Source organism: Grammomys surdaster, unplaced genomic scaffold (genome assembly GCF_004785775.1).
Source record: "Grammomys surdaster isolate TR1022 unplaced genomic scaffold, NIH_TR_1.0 126133, whole genome shotgun sequence".
Classification (NCBI taxonomy): domain Eukaryota; kingdom Metazoa; phylum Chordata; class Mammalia; order Rodentia; family Muridae; genus Grammomys; species Grammomys surdaster.
Genome location: NW_021620941.1, coordinates 4,479,811 through 4,499,351, shown reverse-complemented (window position 1 = coordinate 4,499,351; position 19,541 = coordinate 4,479,811). Strand labels below are relative to the sequence as shown.

The 19,541-nt window shown below is 50.0% G+C and overlaps 2 protein-coding genes across 3 annotated transcripts in view; both read left to right on the top strand.

Moving 5' to 3' along the window:
• Positions 1–13: 13 nt before the first annotated feature.
• Positions 14–8,574, top strand: Coq4 (coenzyme Q4). Of its 2 annotated transcripts, none has more exons than XM_028757042.1 (7): positions 14–116; positions 196–327; positions 1,380–1,476; positions 1,960–2,033; positions 6,959–7,084; positions 7,507–7,600; positions 7,972–8,574. In XM_028757042.1, exons 1-7 carry the CDS (start codon positions 47–49, stop codon positions 8,141–8,143), a joined length of 765 nt encoding a protein of 254 aa, XP_028612875.1. In that variant the 5' UTR covers positions 14–46; the 3' UTR covers positions 8,144–8,574. The 2 variants fall into 2 exon arrangements, with proteins under 2 accessions (XP_028612875.1, XP_028612874.1); XM_028757041.1 differs by having other exon boundaries at positions 1,960–2,062; positions 6,955–7,084.
• Positions 8,575–13,262: 4,688 nt separating this feature from the next.
• The window catches only part of Slc27a4 (solute carrier family 27 member 4), a 12,873-nt gene continuing 6,594 nt past the window's right edge, over positions 13,263–19,541 (top strand). Inside the window, exons 1-4 of the mRNA XM_028757141.1 lie at positions 13,263–13,280; positions 14,505–14,671; positions 15,958–16,352; positions 17,666–17,824. Of these exons, the coding sequence (XP_028612974.1) occupies positions 14,511–14,671; positions 15,958–16,352; positions 17,666–17,824 (715 nt within the window). The 5' untranslated portion in view covers positions 13,263–13,280; positions 14,505–14,510. The remainder of the gene's footprint in view (positions 13,281–14,504; positions 14,672–15,957; positions 16,353–17,665; positions 17,825–19,541) is intronic.

Below are 19,541 nucleotides of genomic sequence, written 5' to 3'. Positions count from 1 at the left end.
CCATCCACCGCGGAGCCCCGCCCATCCACCGCGGACGTCCGCTGCCATGGCGACCCTGCTACTTCGCTCCTTGCGCCTCTACCGCAGTCTCCCGCACCCTACACCGCCAGCTGTAGGTGAGCAGCCCTGACCCTGGTGTCCACGGCGACAGGAGAACCGGACTTCTCTCACTTTTACCTCTTTCCTGCCCCGCAGATGTGCCTCTCAGGGCCGGGAGCCATGGCGCCCGCCTGCTGTACCCGGACCACATCCCCACCACCTCACTGCAAAAGATGCTGCTGGCTGCGGGCGCGGCGGGAATGGCACTCTATAACCCCTATCGCCACGGTAAGGTCGTTCACTTCTCGGTCTCGAAAGCTTGGGCCGGTCCAGACTTCTGTCAAAGCCTTAGTTTGTGGACATTCAAACCTGGCTGCGCCTATCTCATAGTTTCCAGGAACGTTTATGATAATCAGATGCCTGATTCTAGCCAGAACTGTTATGGATCTGCTGGGCACAGGGAGGAGAGGAGGAAAGAAGCGTGAGATCTACAGGTCTGCCTTTTTGTAATTCTTGGGAGAGTCTGTCATCCTAGCATATTAATCTCTGGGTTGAAGGACCTTACAGGTACACACCACATTACAACATTCTCACTGGGTAGTAAGTCATCTTGGTAAGGTCAAGGATCATGATCTTCAGGATTTTCTTTACTGAAACAGTTTAAGACCAGCTTCTTATTCCATACAAGCCAGACTTTGTTCAAAGAAAGAAAAGATGAGGGGAAGAGACATGTGATGTGGTTTGTATAGGATCTGGTAACTGTCCCTGTACTCATCTCTAACACAATTTTTTAAAAAAATTGTTTTGTTGAGACGAGGTCTCATGTAGACTGAGCTGGCCTCTAACTCCATAGGATGACTTTGAGTTCCTGATTGCTCTGCCTCCCTAACCCCTGAATGCTGGTACTACAGGTATGTGCTACCATACCCAGTTTATATGATGCTGGGAACCAAACTCAGAGCTTTGTGTGTGCTAAGCCAGCACTGTGTGAGCTTAGTTACTGCCGTTCATCACTATTTAATCTCAAGGCCTGTACTAATCAGTGGAAACACGACACTCTGTCTCGATAATGACTGTGAAAATGGTTCCTACTGTTGATGAAAGCCACCATATTCCAATAGATTTATAATGCTAAGAATAGTAGCTTGCTGTCCTAGTGGTATAAGCCTTTAATCTTAGGAAGCAGAGGCAGAAAGATCTCTGAGTTTGAGGCAAGCCTGATCTACATAGTGAGTTCCAGGACAGCCTGTATTTTTACAAAAAGAGACTGTCTCAAAAACAAACAAACAAACAAACGAAAAGATTCCATCCTCTGTCTTTGCCCGTCTCTGTCCTTTTAGACATGGTGGCAGTTCTAGGAGAGACCACAGGATGCCACACCCTGAAATTCCTCAGAGACCAGATGAAGAAGGATCCAGAGGGTGCCCAGATTCTACAGTAGGTCCCAACTTTGCCTTGGCATTGGCAAGGATGTGTCAATCCTCATCCTGTAAGGAGCCCTTCAGAGGACCATGGGGGGATGCATTGCCTGGGGCACTGCTCAAAGCCAAGAGCACACATGTATGTATGTGGGATGGATCCCCTGGGTTGTACAATATGTCCTCTTAATCCAGTGTCAGTCACAAGACTCTGCTTGCACTAAGCTCTCAGTGGCTAGCTGTACTTCTCCAAATGTGCTCTCTCTATCCCCTCCCTGACATCTGTGGCCCTTCTTCTCTAACTAGATTGTGCCTTAAAGGCACCAGCTCAGCCCTGGGTTGTGATGGTCTCCACAGTCCCTAATGCTGCAGTGCTCCGTTAGGGCTTGTGGCTACACAGATGTCCTGTGTTCCTATGCCTGCCTCAGCTTCCTTTCTGTGACCCTTTCACTTGCCTTGGCGGACACACGCCCAGCCCTTCCTCCTACACTCTATCTTTCAGAGAGCGTCCCCGGATCTCACTGTCTACCCTCGACCTAAGCAAGCTCCGGAGCCTGCCTGAAGGCTCTCTGGGCCGTGAGTATCTTCGCTTCTTGGATGTGAATGTGAGTTTCCAGGCTCTGTGTATCCAGCAGTTACCAATAAGGGTAGCAGGTGGCATGGGAGGATTTAGCCTAGGGCGGGAGGATGCCTGATGCCAGCTAAGGCAGGAGTGCTTTTCAGTCTTTGACATTTTTCTGTGTGATGGATAAATGGTCTGGTAATGTCATCCCAAATACTGGAGGTTACTCACCTCCTGTTGTGTGCCAGCTGCCAGGCTGGTACATGACCTGGCTGGATCCTCCCAGTGACCTTTCTAGTAAGTTCTATTGGCATCCTCTTGCAAGACATGAGGACTCAGGCACAGAGCGAGCAGCTAGTCCTACCCTGGGCAGTGTTCCACCCAGAGGCCTGGGAACCAGTGTGGGACTGTCCTGCACCAGGCAAGAGATGGTGGGAGGAGAGGATTCCCATTACTGAGCATCTGCCACCCATCATTCCATGCGCTGTGGTGTAGCAAGCCAGGTTCCTGACCTCCTGAAGCTTGTGCTCTTATTAGAGAGTCAGTTCATAAAGTAGTTTTAAAAACTGAAATTAAAATGTAGTGGTCTGAGGAGATAGCTCAGTTGGTCAAGTTCACATAGAAAGGCCTGGGGCCAGTTCCCGGCATGAACTGTGGGATAGAGGAGAGGTAATCAGAAGCTCAGGGTTGGTCTTACCCATGTAGTGAATGTTTGGCCAACCTGGGTTACACAAGACCCTGCTCCTCCTGCTTTTTTTTTTTTTTTTTGGTTTTTGGAGACAGGGTTTCTCTGTGTAGCCCTGGCTGTCCTGGAACTCACTCTGTAGTCCAGGCTGGCCTTGAACTCAGAAATCCGCCTGTCTCTGCCTCCCAAGTGCTGGGATTAAAGGTGTGCACCGCCACCACCCGGCAGTAAAGTATTTCTTTTTTTTTGTTTTGTTTTGTTTTGTTTTGTTTTTTTGAGACAGGGTTTCTCTGTGTAGCCCTGGCTGTCCTGGGAACTCACTCTGTAGACCAGGCTAGCCTCGAACTCTCGAACTCAGAAATCCGCCTGCCTCTGCCTCCCAAGTGCTGGGACTAAAGGCGTGCGCCACCACCGCCCGGCAGTAAAGTATTTCTTAAGTTCTCAGAATACATCAGACATCCTGCTCAGCCATAGGACACAATGAACTAAAATAGCCAAATATCTTGCTGGGGAGCCTACAGCCTCAGGGGCGGGCATGCTGAAGGGAACAAGACAATGGTGCAGAGGATATCTCTGGATGGAGTAGGGGTAGCCACTGCTGGTTCAGTGGTCAGGAGAGACCTTTCCAGGGAGACTTGGAAGATGGGACGCTGTCAGCTTTGTAGAGTTCTGTGGAAGGGCTCTCTAAGCAGATGAATAAACAAGCTCAAAGAATCAGGACAACACAAGGCTGGGAGGACAGCTCCAGCTGGTTCAGTGACTGATGCTTCAACACAGGGGCCTGAGTTTGTAAAAGCAGACCTGGCAGTTCATACCTGTAACCCTAGCACTGCAGAGGGAGGGGTATCTGATCCCAGACGGTCACTGTCCAGTCAGCTGACCTGTATCACTGAGCCCCTGGTGCAGTTAGAGATTTGTCTCAGAAATGAGATGGAGAGTAAGGAAGAGACACTCAACACTAACCTCTGGCCACCACACACATCATACATGTGCACATATGCCACACATGTATCAAGAAAGAAAAAGGAAATCAAGCCAATTGCTATGATGTACTTACTCCTACATGCCTGGTTGAAGCAGGAGGGTTACCACTAAATTCAATATCGACCTGACTACATAGGGAGTAACCATACCTCCTGTACTTACAGGCTATACTTAAAGGCAAACAGGCTGGAGAGAGCTTAGTGGTTAAGACTGTTTACTGCTCTTTCAGAGGACCTGATTCAATCCCCAGCACCCACATGGCAACTCATAGCCTTCTATAACTCCAGTTCCAGGAGATCTGACATGCTCTTCTGGTCTCTGTGGGCTGCTAGCACACACTTGGTGCATAGATATATGTGAACAACAGTCATGTATATATTAAAAGAAGAATAACAAAGCAAAACATTGGAGGGTCTGAGGGCAAAGCTCAGTGGTAGATAGTTCAGCATGTCTAAGGCCCTGGGCTCTGTCCCCAGCATAAGTCTACAGACAGACAAAATATACTAAAGAGGCGTGAATAGGGGACTGGGAAAGATTAGGCTGATCGTTGTCCTGGGGCCTTGGGAAAGAAACTGCATTTTGTAATAGGAACCATTAAAAGTGATTGGAAAGTTTTAAAATAGTAATCCCAGCTTTTGAGGGACAGAAGTGGGTGGATCTCTGGTCTACACAGTTCCAGGACAGCCAGGGCTACACAGAGACCCTCTCTCAAAATGAAATAAACGAAAGCTCAGTATAATCCAGTTTTCCTACTCCACCTGTCCCCTCCCTCTATCATGCACACATCTCTTTGAAGCTTAACAGCTCTAGGCACTCAGCCAGAAGCCAGCCAGGCTGAAGGAGGGGGGGGCGTGGCTGAGAGTTACTATAGAACAAGTTCTTAGAGTTATGCACTGCTGCTGTGGGTTGGGTGAGTCTTGACTGAGAAGCTGTCCTGTGCCTCGTAGGCTCTTTAGTAGCATCCCTGACTTCTACCTACCAGACGCCTGTTGACTCCCTCATCCATACACTGGTAACAACCTTAAATGTCCAGACACTGTAAAGATCCCTGATGAGCAGTCGAGAACCACTACTCAATGAAGGAAGTGCCCCCGGACGCAAGCTGCCTCTCACTTTCTCCTAGCACCTTTGCCTTGGCAGGGCAGTTACCTGCCCTAGTTTCACCAGGGTGCAGGTTATTTCATCAGTGAGGAACCTGCCCCAAGTGCCACCATGGGAGGGACAGCTTCTGCATTGCCCACAGTCTTTAGTCCTGTTGCTGGTATGGGGAGGAGGTCTATTAGGGCTGTCCTGGGCACCTTACCTAGTGTATTCCCTACTATGGTGACAGTCTGGAGATGTGGCACTTCTAACACAAGGAAACCAGCCACAGAATGGAAAGAAGCACCTTGAGCCTTACAGAGATTTAGGTGAAAGTTCAAGGTAAAGTCACAGGAACAGAGGCTGGCAGTGCTGAAAGGCGTGGTCATCCTTTGGCAAGTTGAAGAAACATGGGAAATGTCCCGAGTCTCTTCCTAGTCTCACAGCCCTGCAGAGAATCTCCCCCAGAAAGATGACAGAGCCTTCACCTCCAGGGCATTAATATGACTGATCGATAATGGGTGTCAAGGCTGCTGGCTTTGTAGACCAACAGAGTTTGTTCCAGCTACCTCAGCTGTGGTATCTTTACCTTCCTAGCCACATTTTTCTCACCTATTTCTGAAATTAGTAATAGTGTGTACCTCTTGGATTACTGTAAGGATAAAATATGACAGTCTATGTGGAGGACATCATATAGAATCTGCACATAGTAGGTCCTTGGTGAAAGCAGCTACTGCTGCTGCAGTTGCTTCCTCCTAGCACAGCAAGAAGTGAGGTCTTGGGGCCCAGCAAGGCCAGAGGTTATGTTAACACCGAGCATAGTGCTGTGCCAGCTGCCTGGAGGCAACAAAGACCTCAGATCCATCAGCTTCCATGTGAGCTGAAGCCACGTTGGACCAGGCCAGCTAGGGTGACCCCAGGCTCTTCAGGCACAGAAGCAGACTCAGAGAAGCAGGGTTGAGTAAGTAAGGATAATCAACCTGTGCTGGGCGTGTACACACCTGTACTCTCCAGCATTAAGGAGACTGAGGCAGAAGACTTGCCCTGAGCTCAAGGTCAGCCAGGGCCATGTGGGAAGAGACTCTAAAACCTCCTAGACCAGGCACCAGAGTCACAATAGTGAGTGAAATGGCCAGCTGGTCCCAAAGCATACAAAACAACTCTGGCCACACAGGGACTTTAAAGCTTCCTACTGGCTCCTTAAAAGCAAAAGGAAGCAGAAATAATCTAATAACATTTTGGATTTACTTATTTATTTTGATTTTTGGGAAAGGCCCATAGCCCAGGGTAGCCTCAAATTGTCTATGTAGCTAAAGATGACCTTGAACTCCTGATTCTTCTATCTCTACCTTCCAACTGCCAGGATTACAGCTATATGCCACTGTGCCTGGTTGTATGCAGTACTGAGAATATGCTAGGCTAGGCCCACACTCTATCAACTGAGCTATACCCCCAGCCCATCACAACCATTTTTAAGTTTATAGTTCAGCAACAGTATGTTTCTTTTACATGTACGATTGTGTGTATGTGTGTGTACGTGTGCCTGTGCCTGTGTGAAGATCTTGGAGACTGACATCAAATATCTTCCTCAAACTTTTATGTTCAAGTCAGTCTCTCATTGAATTTAGAGCCCATCAATCTGGCTAAACTGGCTGGCCTGTGAGCCCTGGGTCACCTCTTGGCCTCTTGTTTCTGCTTTCCTTGTGCTGGGATTACAGGCACATGAGCAGCCACCTATTTATTTATTTATTTATTTACTCGTTTATTTGTGTGTTATTTCTTACCTGGGTGTTGGGGATGGGGCTCAGAGCCTCGCACTTGTACAGCAGTTACTCCATTGACCAAATCATCTCCTTAGCTCCTGGTAGGTTCTGTGTGTTTTTGTTTTTTAATGCAACTAATCTCAGAACTTCTGTCTTACAAAACAGAAAGTCCATACCTATTCCCCCTCTCCTCACTAAAGCTGTAGACTCCACCAGGCTGCCAGCATTGTGTGAGGTGTGAACTGGAGTGGGGGTTGGAGTAATCGTTACCTGAGGCTCCCAGTTAGCAGGTGTGGGAACAGCAGCAGGATTCTCAGATAGGGTATGTGCTCGGTGGGACATAGCTGAACGTCAACTAGTGGCAGGCCACCAAGGCCCTGGGGGCTGATGGGAAAGAGTCCAAGGAGGGATTGTGTTCTCCAGAAAGTCTCTCCAGATACACGAGCACCTACACGTTTTGTGGATGATGAAGAGCTAGCCTACGTGATCCAGAGATACCGTGAGGTGCATGACATGCTCCACACCCTGCTTGGGATGCCCACCAATATGCTTGGTGAGTGGTGGTGGGACAGCCAACTGACCCCAGCCCAGGTCTGCCTGCCAGGCAGGGTCCCAGTTCCTGCTCCTCTGTATCACTAGCTACGTCCTGCCTTCTGCATTGTATGCGCCCTGACAGCATCCCTGCCGTCCAGCCTCGTCCTCCCTGCCTCCCAGCCTCATCTCAGCATCTAGTCATCAAGGGTCCCTGCGGCCTGTATACTCTGTTTTCAGCCTGTCCTTTGAGATCCTCTGCATGCTATCCCTGTGATTCTCCTCTTTGGCCTTCTCTTCTAGCCAAATGTCCCACAGCCCACATAAGATGAGACTAGACCCCACCAAACCCTACAGTGCGAAAGGGGAGCATGCTTCTCGGGCCACTTCAGCATCACTGACCTCCCTTACCCCCCCCCACCTCCTACCCTCCCTTACCTCTAGGAGAGATTGTGGTAAAGTGGTTTGAAGCTGTGCAGACCGGCCTACCCATGTGCATCCTGGGAGCACTCTTTGGACCCATCCGCCTCCGTGCTCAGTAAGTTTTCTGGGATGGGAGGAGACCTCAGAAGGGCTGGGGCTCCAGGAAGGAGGGATGGCATACAGGTGCTTCATGCCTCTCCAGAAAACAAGGATGGGAAGAATGATGCAGAAAGGGAAACTGAGTCAATGAGCCCCAGGGTCTCTGGGGTCAGGCCTCAGGAGCTTGGTCAGAACGAACAGGGTCTCATGAAGGTGAAGCTTCTGGAATTGGGCAACCCTTTATTTAAATCTAAGCTTCATCATTCAAGGTGTGTGCTCTGAGGAGTGGGAGCTCTCCTCACTGAGATCTGTGTGGGGCTGAGGGAGGGCTGACTGAGGACAGTTTGGGGACTTTATGGCTTTTCTTCTCTCTGCTGCCCCCTCCAGGAGCCTCCGAGTACTGTTCTCGGAGCTGATCCCTTGGGCGATTCAGAATGGCCGCAGGGCCCCGTGTGCCCTCAACATCTACTATGAGCAGCGTTGGGAGCAGTCCCTGACAGCCCTGCGGGAGGAACTGGGCATCAGTCCTCCTCCAAAACATTTCCAGGGTCCAGCCTAGCCTGAGCTGCTACACAGGGAGGACGGAGCCTTCCTCTCCACACACTGCCTTCCTCGAAACAAAGGAGCCCCTCGGCTGCTTTTGTTTCTACTCTTTGAACCTTGAACTCAGAGTGTCACTTATTATAATTTTTATAGTCATTGCTACCATGTGCCTTGAGGGCCAGCCCAGGAGAGAGAGGCGGGGCAGTGGGCCACCAGGCTGCTTCGAGCCATCAGGAGGGAGCAGTAGGTGTGCCTGGAACAGCTATCTTGGGTCATACTGATAGTTCAGGTTGGAGACCCCACTTTTGGACAGTGACTCTGACAGCGCATCCTGCCAAACTCTGTCTTTGAAAGCTTGACTACTACATCGTGTTGCCAAGCCCTGAGCAGAGTGGTGGGAAAGAGGAGTTGTCTCTGGTGTCTAAATAAAGCTCCATCAGGCCTAGAGTCTGCTGGTCATCCTTAGCCTAGCCCCCTTTGCCTGGGGTACTGGGGAGTGGAATCCCACCCCAATTGGATTCCAATTGGTTGTTGCTGTCATTGGGTCTGAAGACTAGGTCTGATGTCTAGGAATCAAGTCCCCAGCCAGCAGAAGACTAACAAGTCCCTTCTATTTTTTTTTTGTTTTGTTTTTTTTTTGTTTTTTTTTTGTTTTTTTTTCGAGACAGGGTTTCTCTGTATAGCCCGGGCTGTCCTGGAACTCACTCTGTAGACCAGGCTGGCCTCGAACTCAGAAATCCGCCTGCCTCTGCCTCCCGAGTGCTGGGATTAAAGGCGTGCGCCACCACTGCCCGGCTGTCCCTTCTATTTCTAAGCCAGATTTTTGACATCAGCTGAGGAACAGTGACAGTGCCTATGGGTCAACAGTAAAGGCACTTCCTTTTTTTTTTTTTTTTTTTTTTTTGCTTTTTGGTTTTTGGTTTTTGGAGACAGAGTTTCTCTGTGTAGCCCTGGCTGTCCTGAACTCACTCTGTAGACTAGGCTGGCCTCGAACTCAGAAATCCGTCTGCCTCTGCCTCCCAAGTACTGGGATTAAAGGCGTGCGCCACCACCGCCCAGCGTGAACATGGTAGGAAGATAATGGTCTCTCACAAGTTGTCTACCAACATCTGCATGCACCATACACACACACACACATACACACACACACTCAACAAAATGAAACTTCAAAACTGGAACAAAATAAAATAAAACCAGGCTTTTTTTTTAAGATTATTTATGTGAGTATACTGTATCTGTCTTCAGACACATTAGAAGAGGGCATCGGATCCCATTACAGATGGTTGTGAGCCACCATGTGGTTGCTGGGAATTGAACTCGGGACCTCTGTCAAAACAGTCCATGTTATTAACGATTGAGCCATCTCTCCAACCCAAAACGGCTTATTAGATGGCTTACAAATGTAAAAACACACGCCACCAGGCCTGAAGACCTGACATCCGTCCCCAAGACCCAAAGAGTGGAAGGTGAAAAACAACTTCTGCAAGTTGTCCTGACCAGCCCAAATGTGCCATGGTGTGCATGCACTCACACGTGCAAAATAAAATGTGAAAACTGTATCTAAAATGATAGGCTGGGCTCGAGAGATGGCTCAGCGGTTAAGAGCACTGACTGCTCTTCCAGAGGTCTTGAGTTCAGTTCCCAGCAACTACATGGTGGCTCACAACCATCTGTAATGGGATCTAATGCTCTCTTCTGGTGTGTCTGAAAACAGCAACAGTGCCCACATACATGAAATAAACAAATCTTGGCTGGGCAGTGGTGGCGCACGCCTTTAATCTCAGCACTTGGGAGGCAGAGGCAGGCAGATTTCTTTTTTTTTTCTTTTTTTTTGGGGGGGGTTTGTTTTGTTTTGTTTTGTTTTGTTTTGTTTGAGACAGGGTTAAAGGCATGTACCGTCATGCCTGGGTACTTTTCTTCATTGTATACAGTTCAGAACCTCTGCCCAGGGAATAATCCCACCCTCAATTAAGATGGATATCCTCACATTATTAATGTAAGATAATTCCCCCACGGGCATGGCCTGAGGCCTACCTCCCAAGTGACCACAGACTATCAAGTTGTCAATACTATCACCAGCAATAATGGAAACAGTACCACTTCTGGCCTTAGAGTTGAAGCCAGCTGAGGGTCTTCTGTGGGCCAGCTCCAGATGTGTCACCTTGAATTCTTGCCGGCCCCAGGAGATGCACCTACTCAACAGATGCAGATAGGCTCTGGACTTTTGGGAAAGTGATTTCTCAAAGCCTAGCCACTGAGGAACTCCATCCTAGCTGTGTCTGACTAGGAGGGAAAGAAGACGGCCCAAGGAAAGCGTTAGGCAGTGAAATGCCAGAATGCGGTGAGGAGCAGCCTAGTCCAGTCTGTACCCACCCTCTCTGTCCAACCATGCCAAGCAGCTTGAAGGCAGGATGTCTTGCTTATCTGTGTTTGGTTTCTAGACCTCAGGCCTAGCCCAGTGTTCTGTGGGATTTGACCACTGTGACAAGTCTAGTAAGAGGACAGCAGTCCCCTCTCCCAAACACACTTGCTTCCTTGCAGATGACCTCAACAGTCTAGGACGTGTGTTTGCACTCAGTGGTTACCACACTCTCCTCACTTTTTCTCTTTTTATTCAACAAGCATTTTGCTCTATTCCTCACTAATCCCTGTGCGTGTGACCAGACAGGATCTTTCTACCCAGAGTTTTTAATCTGATACAAAGCTTTGCCATGTTATATGGCCTAGGCTGGCCTGCTCCTTCTTTCCTTATTTGAAAAACAAATTCTATTTATATATGTATGTGTATGCATGTTTTGCAAAGGCTAAAAGAGGGCTTCAGAGTCCCTGGAGTAGGAGTTATAGGCAACTGTGGGCTGTGAGTGCTGGGAAGCAGACTTAGACCCTCTGGTCAGCAACAAGTGCTCCACTACTGAGTCAACTCCCCAGACCCCTCCTCCTTGGTTACTTAGTTGATGTTGAGACAGGGCGTCAACAGGGTCTCTCTGTAGCCCTGGCTCACCTGGAACTCACTGTGTAGAAGATGCTGACCTCCAACTCACAGAGACCTGCTTGCCTCTGCTCTTGCATGTGGAAACTAAAAGTATGTATGTACCAAAGAGGACACGTGCATGAGTGGGCAGGGAAGGTGTGTGTCATAATGCCCTGCTTGGCTTTTTTGGTTGTTTTTTTCTGGTTCTGGGATCAAAGGAGGGTCTTGGGCAAGCTAGGTATGGCTCTTCTACTAAGCTTTACGTCCAGCTCCAGCCTGACACGCTATGCACTTGGGATAACTTCAAACACTGGGAGCCAAAATGTCTCCTAGAGCTTGATGTATGTGCTCTCTGTAGCCAGCCTATAAACTATAATAATAAATATGCCAGTGGTATTTCAAATGTGTCCATGAATCTGCACACCTGTGCTGTGAGGTGAGCCCGTGAACCATATCTATGCTCACATATTGTTCATTTGTTTGAGACAAAATTCTCCCTGTATAGCCTGTATAGTACAAACTCACAGAGAGTCTCCGCAGCCCAAGTGCTGGAATTAAAGTTATGTACCACCATGCTTGCCTGACCCCCAAACTCACTTTTAATACAAAAGAAGGGACTGAGATTTGGAAGTTTCTCCTGAGAACATGATTCTCCTGTTAGTTTGTAATGCCCATGCCTGTGAGCATGGGGCACCTGCTGTTATAGCCCCGGAGACATCCTTTTAGCTTACTATCAAAACTCTCTGAAGGATGCACTCCTGAACAGGTCCAGACCATCATCATACCAAAATTTCATCTGTAACCCCTATAAATGGACCTTTAACCACCCCTCCCCCTTTAAAAACTTAACCAGGCTGAGTCATTGAAGGAGCTATTTAAGGACAAGAGGCAGCAGTAGATGAGCAAGTTGCTTAGTCACCCCAAAACTCTTCAGAGGCTCTCAACCCCACAGGCTGTGAGTCTGGACTCTCGCCTACAGCTAGACAGGTGACTTGACAAAGCTCTCAGTTTAGGAAGAAACCAGTGTTCTGGAGTGTTATCAGTCAGGGTTAAAGTTAGTTACACAGGCTTTAAATCCTGACCTTTCAGGAGACTCCAGCTCTTTCTGAACTTTGTGAAGGTACTAAAAACTGTAAAAGTCCCAAGGGAGCAATTGTACTCAGCCGTGGTGAATAACCATTCCAAATGGTCTAGAAGCCTGATGCCCTGTGTATTCTGCCAGAACCCATAATTACTCTTTGTGCAGGCTCACCTCTGCCAGAATCCAGCTTTTTTTTTTTCAGCAAGTGGTATTAAACATTTGTTAAATTCTATTTCAAGACAAGTGTGGTAGTTCATGCCTGTAATGCCAGTACTCATGGCTGAAGTAGATTGACTGCAACAAGATTCAGGGCAAAGTTACTACCCTGTTTCAAAAAACAAACAGGACTGGCAAGGTGGATCAGGGAAAGGTGCCTGAACCCATGCCTGAGGGCCAAGGCTAATAACCTTAAATTGATCCCTGGAGCTCATGGTGTAAGAACAGAATCAATTCCCACGAGTTGTCCTCTGACCATACAGGGGCTTTGGCATACACAAATAAGCAAACAAATGTTAATAATAAGTTAAACAAATTCTACTTGGGCCTCAGCTCTGGCTCTGGGTTCTTGAATGGTCTGTGGGCGGGTATATTCTACCTGGGTCCTAGTCCAGACAGTTGCAGAGAGGGATGACCCAAAGAGCAGATCTACACACTGCCTGACCAGGGGCAACTTCAGCAGCCAGAACAAGCTAGGCTATTAGGACTACAACTCCCAGCATGCCGTGCAGCTCAGCCTACCACTCCCAGCGGGCCGGGCGGCTGCGGAGGCAGTGGCGCGCGCAGGGCTGGAGGGACTGGGCGGTGTCGGGCGCGCTGGGGCTGGGTTGCGCTGAGGCGCACGGGCTCAGAAGCTCGCCTTCTGCTGTGCGGGGACGGTACGGAAAGCGGTGCTGCCGGCCAGCACAGCCGGTGCGGGTGCGGGAGGCGGGTGGGGGTGGAGCGTGGCAGAGGTACAGACCCTACAAGAGCGAGGAGTGGGCCAGACGCGCTGAGGCTCCGCTGTGTGCGCCCCGGGGCGGCCGATGCCCCCAGCGCACCGCACTCCGCTGCCGCAACCGGGCCGCATCTTGACGGGGCGCCACGCCGCGCAGCCGCAGCCGGGTAAGCTAAGGCGGGGACGGCGGCTTTCTGAGCTGGGGCAAAACGTGCCAGGCCGAGCAGGGGGAGACGGCGGTGCCGGCTCCGGCTAAGGGGCGCGCCCTCCTTCTCCTAGTCCTGCGAGCGCTCTGATGTCCTAGCTGTCCAGAGGCAGGTCAGTCCGCGGCACCCCTCCTGTCCTGTCTCCTCTCTCGGCGGTCTTAGACCGGCTCCTAGCCTCTTTTCTGACTGGCTCTGTCAAGTCAGAGAGCTAAGAATCCTAGCGATCCTGCAATAGTCCTCCCACCCCTGGCTTAATGTTTTTCTCCAGAAAGCAGTCTCATAAGGGATTCCCTATGGTCCAGGTCCTGCTCCTCCGCCTAGCTTGGAGATATTCAGGCTACTTCATTCATATCCTTGACCTTCTGCTCTTCCCAAGAAAACCAGTCCATTAGCTGTCCTCTTGACTAAATCCATAAAGAAGCAGGAATAGAGTTTGGGCCTTAATCTCTGCCCTAGGCTTCAACACAGCCTTTTCCCCTTCTTCTCAGCCCTAGTCCCCAAAGGTTCATATGAATGTATGGGTATAGGTGAGTGCAGTGCTTCAAAATCCTTTTCCTGTCCAACAATCACCTCTTTCCACCCTACCCGGGCTGTCACCTCTAAGGCCCCTCCTGCCTCTAACCCATTTGCTGGCTCGCCCTCTATGGACCAGTCGAGGCACAACGCTGCCTTGAGTCTGTGGGCAGAGACTGTGCAGGGCTCCCTTCCCAGGAAGCTGCCCTTTTGGGTGTTGTCATCTCTAGAACCTCCTGGAGTCCCTAGGAGAGGAGTCAAGCCAGAGACACATATCAGTGCCCAGCCATCTTGGTTAAAGTATTTGAATATAGGTGAATGGATTGTCCTGTTTGGGCTAGAAAGATTCTAAGAACAAGTCTTACTAACCCATTGCATAGAGCAAGGTGCTATGGCCTGAAGTAGGAGAAGCTAGCCCAAGGACACTTGGCGAGGTGGTCAAAGATAGACCCAAAAGGTAGATAGATCATCCTCTTGTTTCTTAAACCCAAAGCTTTAGATCTCAAGTCCTTTCCAGCTTGACATGGAACCAAAGCCTTGACCCTTTTTCTAAGCCACCCCTTTTGAGGTGACTAGGTAATCCCCATAGGCTGACTCTTTGGAATCATACTGAAGAGATAAAGGCCCCTAAGAAATAGTTGTTTGAGTTTCCTAACTGCCTTGCACCTGCAGGTCACAATGCTGCTTGGAGCATCTCTGGTAGGAGCACTACTGTTCTCCAAGCTAGTGCTGAAGCTGCCCTGGGCCCAGGTGGGATTCTCCCTGTTGCTCCTGTACTTGGGGTCTGGTGGCTGGCGTTTCATCCGGGTCTTCATCAAGACGGTCAGGAGAGATGTCTTGTGAGTACCATATCTAGCCTGTCTTGGGGGTCTCAGCTGTGCTGGGCTTTACCAGCTGTTATCCCTGCCGCACAAGACATCTGGGTCATTAAAGGAACAGCGCCTTCTCTACACCCTTCTCCTGGCAGTCATACCTAGAACTTTCATCTCCAAGGTCAAAGTCTCTCAAGGAATCTCCTAAACCTGAGACTCCTTGACCTGGGGCAGGTTTTGGAAGCTGGGGCACACATCAAAGCAAATTTGTTGAAGAGATGTCTGTGAAGGGTCCTGTGGACACTGTTCATGGCAAGGTGAAGAAGACCCTAGGGGAAAAGGACCTTTCCTTAGGTTGGCACAGCCTAAGAGAGCCCAGGGAGACGCTGGATGCTAGCACAAACCCTGAGTTAGATGTCTGGGAGAAATTGCTCCTAGTTGCTGTATGCTAGGTTCTAGGCTGGTTCTGAGGCCCAGAGAGGAAGAAGGTAGACTCCATCTGTGAAGGTCTGACTTTTAGATGGTAAGAAAGGGATGAAGCAACTCCCTAAGCTGTCTGCCATTGCTGTGGAGACCCTGGTGGTCTTACTCACGTCTATTTTCTAGTACCCAGAACAAGGAGCCTTGCCTAGAATGAACAACTCAGTGTTTGTCAGTCTGGGCTAACTATAAAAGGTCTCTAGTGGCCCCATAGGAACTGTGGGAGCATGGGACAGAGAGAGGGAGCCTCAGATGAGGAACTTAGGCCAGAAATCCAGGAGCTCTCCTGGAGGGAAAGGTGCTGTGCAGGTGGGGGGTGATTAAGAGCACCAGCACTGACAAAGAAGCTGGCGGTCGGTGGGGTGGGTATGGAGGCTGTTCCACAAGCACTGAATATTTTCCCTGTGCCCAGCATGGAGGAGGCCTAGGAGACAAGGTAGTAAATGTGACAGGTACCTGCCTCCAGCTAATTTTCTATGGCAGTGAGGACTAAGGGAGGCTCCAGTTCTCCAGATGTGGTGTCTAGACTGTGGGCTTGGGGCCCTAGAGGGCGTCTAGCAGAACAACAGACTTAGAAGAGAAGAGTAAGTAAGAGTAGAACTCTGAGGCTGGACATGGTGGCACACACCTTAAATCCCAGCACTTGGGAGGCAGAAGCAGGCAGGTCTCTGAGTTTGAGGACAATGGAGGCTACACAGAGGAATCCTGTCTCAGAGAACCAAAAGAATGAAAGCTAGCTAGATGGTTCTTGAGCCTCAGGCTGTTTGGACAGCAGCCTGGGTTGAATGTCAGGAGCCTAGCTTAGCACTCATGGCTTGTTTGCTCCCACACAGCGGTGGCATGGTGCTCCTGAAGGTGAAGACCAAGGTCCGACGCTACCTTCAGGAACGGAAGACAGTGCCCTTGCTGTTTGCCTCAGTGGTACGGCGCCACCCCGACAAGACAGCCCTGATTTTCGAGGGCACAGACACTCACTGGACCTTCCGCCAGCTGGATGACTACTCCAATAGTGTGGCCAACTTCCTGCAGGCCCGGGGCCTGGCCTCAGGCAATGTAGTTGCCCTCTTTATGGAAAACCGTAATGAGTTTGTAGGTCTGTGGCTAGGCATGGCCAAGCTGGGTGTGGAGGCGGCTCTCATCAACACCAACCTTAGGCGGGATGCCCTGCGCCACTGTCTTGACACCTCAAAGGCACGAGCCCTCATCTTTGGCAGCGAGATGGCCTCAGGTCAGTTGTACGTGGGAGACCCATGGGACCTTGCACAGATGACAGCTCCATTCTGTCTCTGAGGAAGGCTGTATGAGTCTTGGCACCAGAGCTACTGGACCCTGACAGGGATGTTGCAGAGCCTTTATGAACCACAGGTCCTCTAAGCCTCAGTTTCCCTCTCTGCAGCACCACAAATCTCAAGAAGGTCTTGTTCTTAAGCACCCAGTGTGGCCAGTGCTGTCTGGTCCTTGGGTAGGTTGGCCTTGTCTGCTTTATCTGTACAAAGGGAGCAGAACTCAGGTCCCTTCTTTCCTCTCAGACTTTGGTTTTACTTATTGCTGAGTCAGGGACTGGAAGTGCTGAGCGTGGTGCTTTGGGAAGCTCTGCTCTTCACTAAGACTGAGGAGACAGCAGTTGTCATCTTGGTTTTTGGACTATGAGACAGGTTCAGAGGGAAGTGAGGTGTTCACCCAGAGTCACACAGACACAGCAGTCTTATGACTTGATCTTGGGCTGGACCACAGTCTTCCTGGTCTTTCTCCCTATACTGCTGTGGCCATGAGGTAATAGGAGAGGTGTTAAGACGCTCCAAGTGGAGAAGTAAGAGAACAGCAGTGAGAGAGTCAGAGGGAAGCCAGAAAAAATGAGCACATAGCCTTCTTAGCTTGTTCAAGGCCCTAGGTTCTAGTCATAGGACTGAAGAAGGAATTTAAAGCTAGAAAAAGCAGAACCAGCAGGCCAGGATCGTCTCATGCCCAGGGTAAATAGAATCTCTGCAGAGGCCCAAGAAAAGGTTTCCTGTGAGTGAGAGCCTCTGGGGAAAAAAAAAAAAACACACCTCAGTGTGAGATGGCAACATCTCTTCCATCTTTAGCATCACTTTCCCCATCTTTAAAATGGGCTGATGGTAGATGGTAGCTAGTATGATGTTATATACCAAGAATCCCAGCACTAGGAACTAGGAGGCAGGAGGATTGGATTACGTAGCATTATCAGGCCATATACATAGCTACTTTTCTCTTCCTCCTCCTCTTCCTCTTCCCCCTCCTCCTCTTCCTTCTCCTATTCTTCCTCTTCTTTTTTTTAGCAGGGTCATAGAGCAGGGAAGTAGAGAATTGATGTTGGTAGCTACCTTCTAGCTCTGTGAGCAGGAACCCATGAGTAAGGCATCGTGGTTACTAAGAAGTCCATGAGAAAAGTATCTCCTGATAATAGTAAATGTGTCTCACCCATTTCCCCACACCAGCCTGTCTTCCCTGACTGTCAGCCATACATAACAAAGGTCCTGGGCTTCCTAGCCTGCTTGCTTACCTGCAATGTCTCCTCTTCAGCTATCTGTGAGATCCATGCTAGCCTGGACCCCTCACTCAGCCTCTTCTGCTCTGGTTCCTGGGAGCCCAGCACAGTGCCTGCCAACACAGAGCATCTGGATCCTCTACTGAAAGACACTCCGAAGCACCTGCCCAGCCACCCAGACAAGGGTTTTACAGGTGGGCCTCACAGTACATTAGAGGGTTCAGAAATGTTCTAGCACTGACCTCAGAGTTGCAAACTTGCCATGTGCCTTGAACAGATTGAGGCACCTCCCTTTTCCATATGGAAAATCGGGTGGAGTTACTGGTGAGGTGAAATTGTCAATTTGTGGAAGGCCCATAGTATGCCTTATGTGTGGGCCTGTGTGTACCCTGCAGATTGCTTCCAGTCATAGCCAGGTAGAGAGAAGGGTAAGTATGAGACCTTCAGTGTATCCTTCCAGCTTGTTGAGTGTCGGCTCTGCCAGGCCCCAGCCTTTGCCCTCCTCCTCTAGGAAGCCTCCCCGGAGTCTCTCTCTATAGCCCGATAGCCCTTCAGATGCTGTTCTTTCTTCTCTTCCCTGAAGTCTTACAGCCTGCTTTATTGCCTGGTGGCTACTGAGCCCTATCTGAGTTCTGTTCTGCTCTGCTACTTCCCTGTGTGACCAGGGCCACCAACCTTAGGTCCCACTGCAATAAAGTTGGGGATAGTAGCAATATACTTTATGAGCATATTGTAAAGGTCAACCCAGAGGCTAGGGTATCAGCAGGAAGGGCTGGGACTTGTGACTGCCAGTATTGAGACTCTCCTTTCCCTTAGTTGTTAGATGCTGCTTGAGGGCAGGGACCATGACTGGTTCCCCTGTTAACCTCATACTGCCCAGGGCTGCCACACAGCAGGTACCACAGTGCCTAAGGTGGCTGCTGACAGTGCAGTCCAGCTGGGTTCTTGACCTTCTGAGAAACACCTGTGACAGGGTGCTTGGTGACAGTGCCCATTTGGGTGGGCACATGGACCTCGATGGTGTGGAGTGGCTATGGCTTCTGCTCCTTTTATTCTTTTTTCCTGTTTTTTGAGACAGGGTTTCTCTGTGTGGCCCTGGCTGTCCTGAAACTCACTCTGTAGATCAGGCTGGCCTGAACTCAGAGCTCCGTGCCTCTGCTGGGATTCTCCCGAGTGCTGCAGTTAAAGGCTGGCATGCTCAGCCTTTGTTTTCCATCTTTTGAGATGGTGTCCATCTGTGTAGTTTCACTGTCCTTAGCTCGCTGTGTCTCATACTCACAGAGATCCTCCTGTCTCTGCCTCCCAAGCACTAGATTAAAGTTAAACACCACCTCACTCTGTTAATACTCCCCTTGTACCTAAGCCTTGAAGCAGGCATCTGCTCCTTCTAGAAGCCCTCCTGACACCACCTTTGCTCCTGTAAACTGAGCCAGCTGATGCTTAGCTGTCATCAGTCCTGCATTCCCATGATGAGGCCTGGTGTTGAAGTGTTTTGTCTTTGTCTGACTGTCCCACTCACCTGGGACCTCCAAGGGGACTGGCTCTGTGTTCATCTCAGCCACTGCTCTTGCCCTCAGCCTGGCTCTGGGCGAGCCTGGGAGGTCAGGTGCTGTTGAGATCATTAGTAGGTCTCCCGGAAGAAGTGTAGAAATGGGCTGATGGGCATGCACCTGACATCTCCCCCACACGGTCCTGCAGCTGCTCTCCCAGTGACCTGCACTGCATATCTGTCTCCCTGACATCTCCCCCACACGGTCCTGCAGCTGCTCTCCCAGTGACCTGCACTGCATATCTGTCTCCCTGACATCTCCCCCACACGGTCCTGCAGCTGCTCTCCCAGTGACCTGCACTGCATATCTGTCTCCCTGACATCTCCCCCACACGGTCCTGCAGCTGCTCTCCCAGTGACCT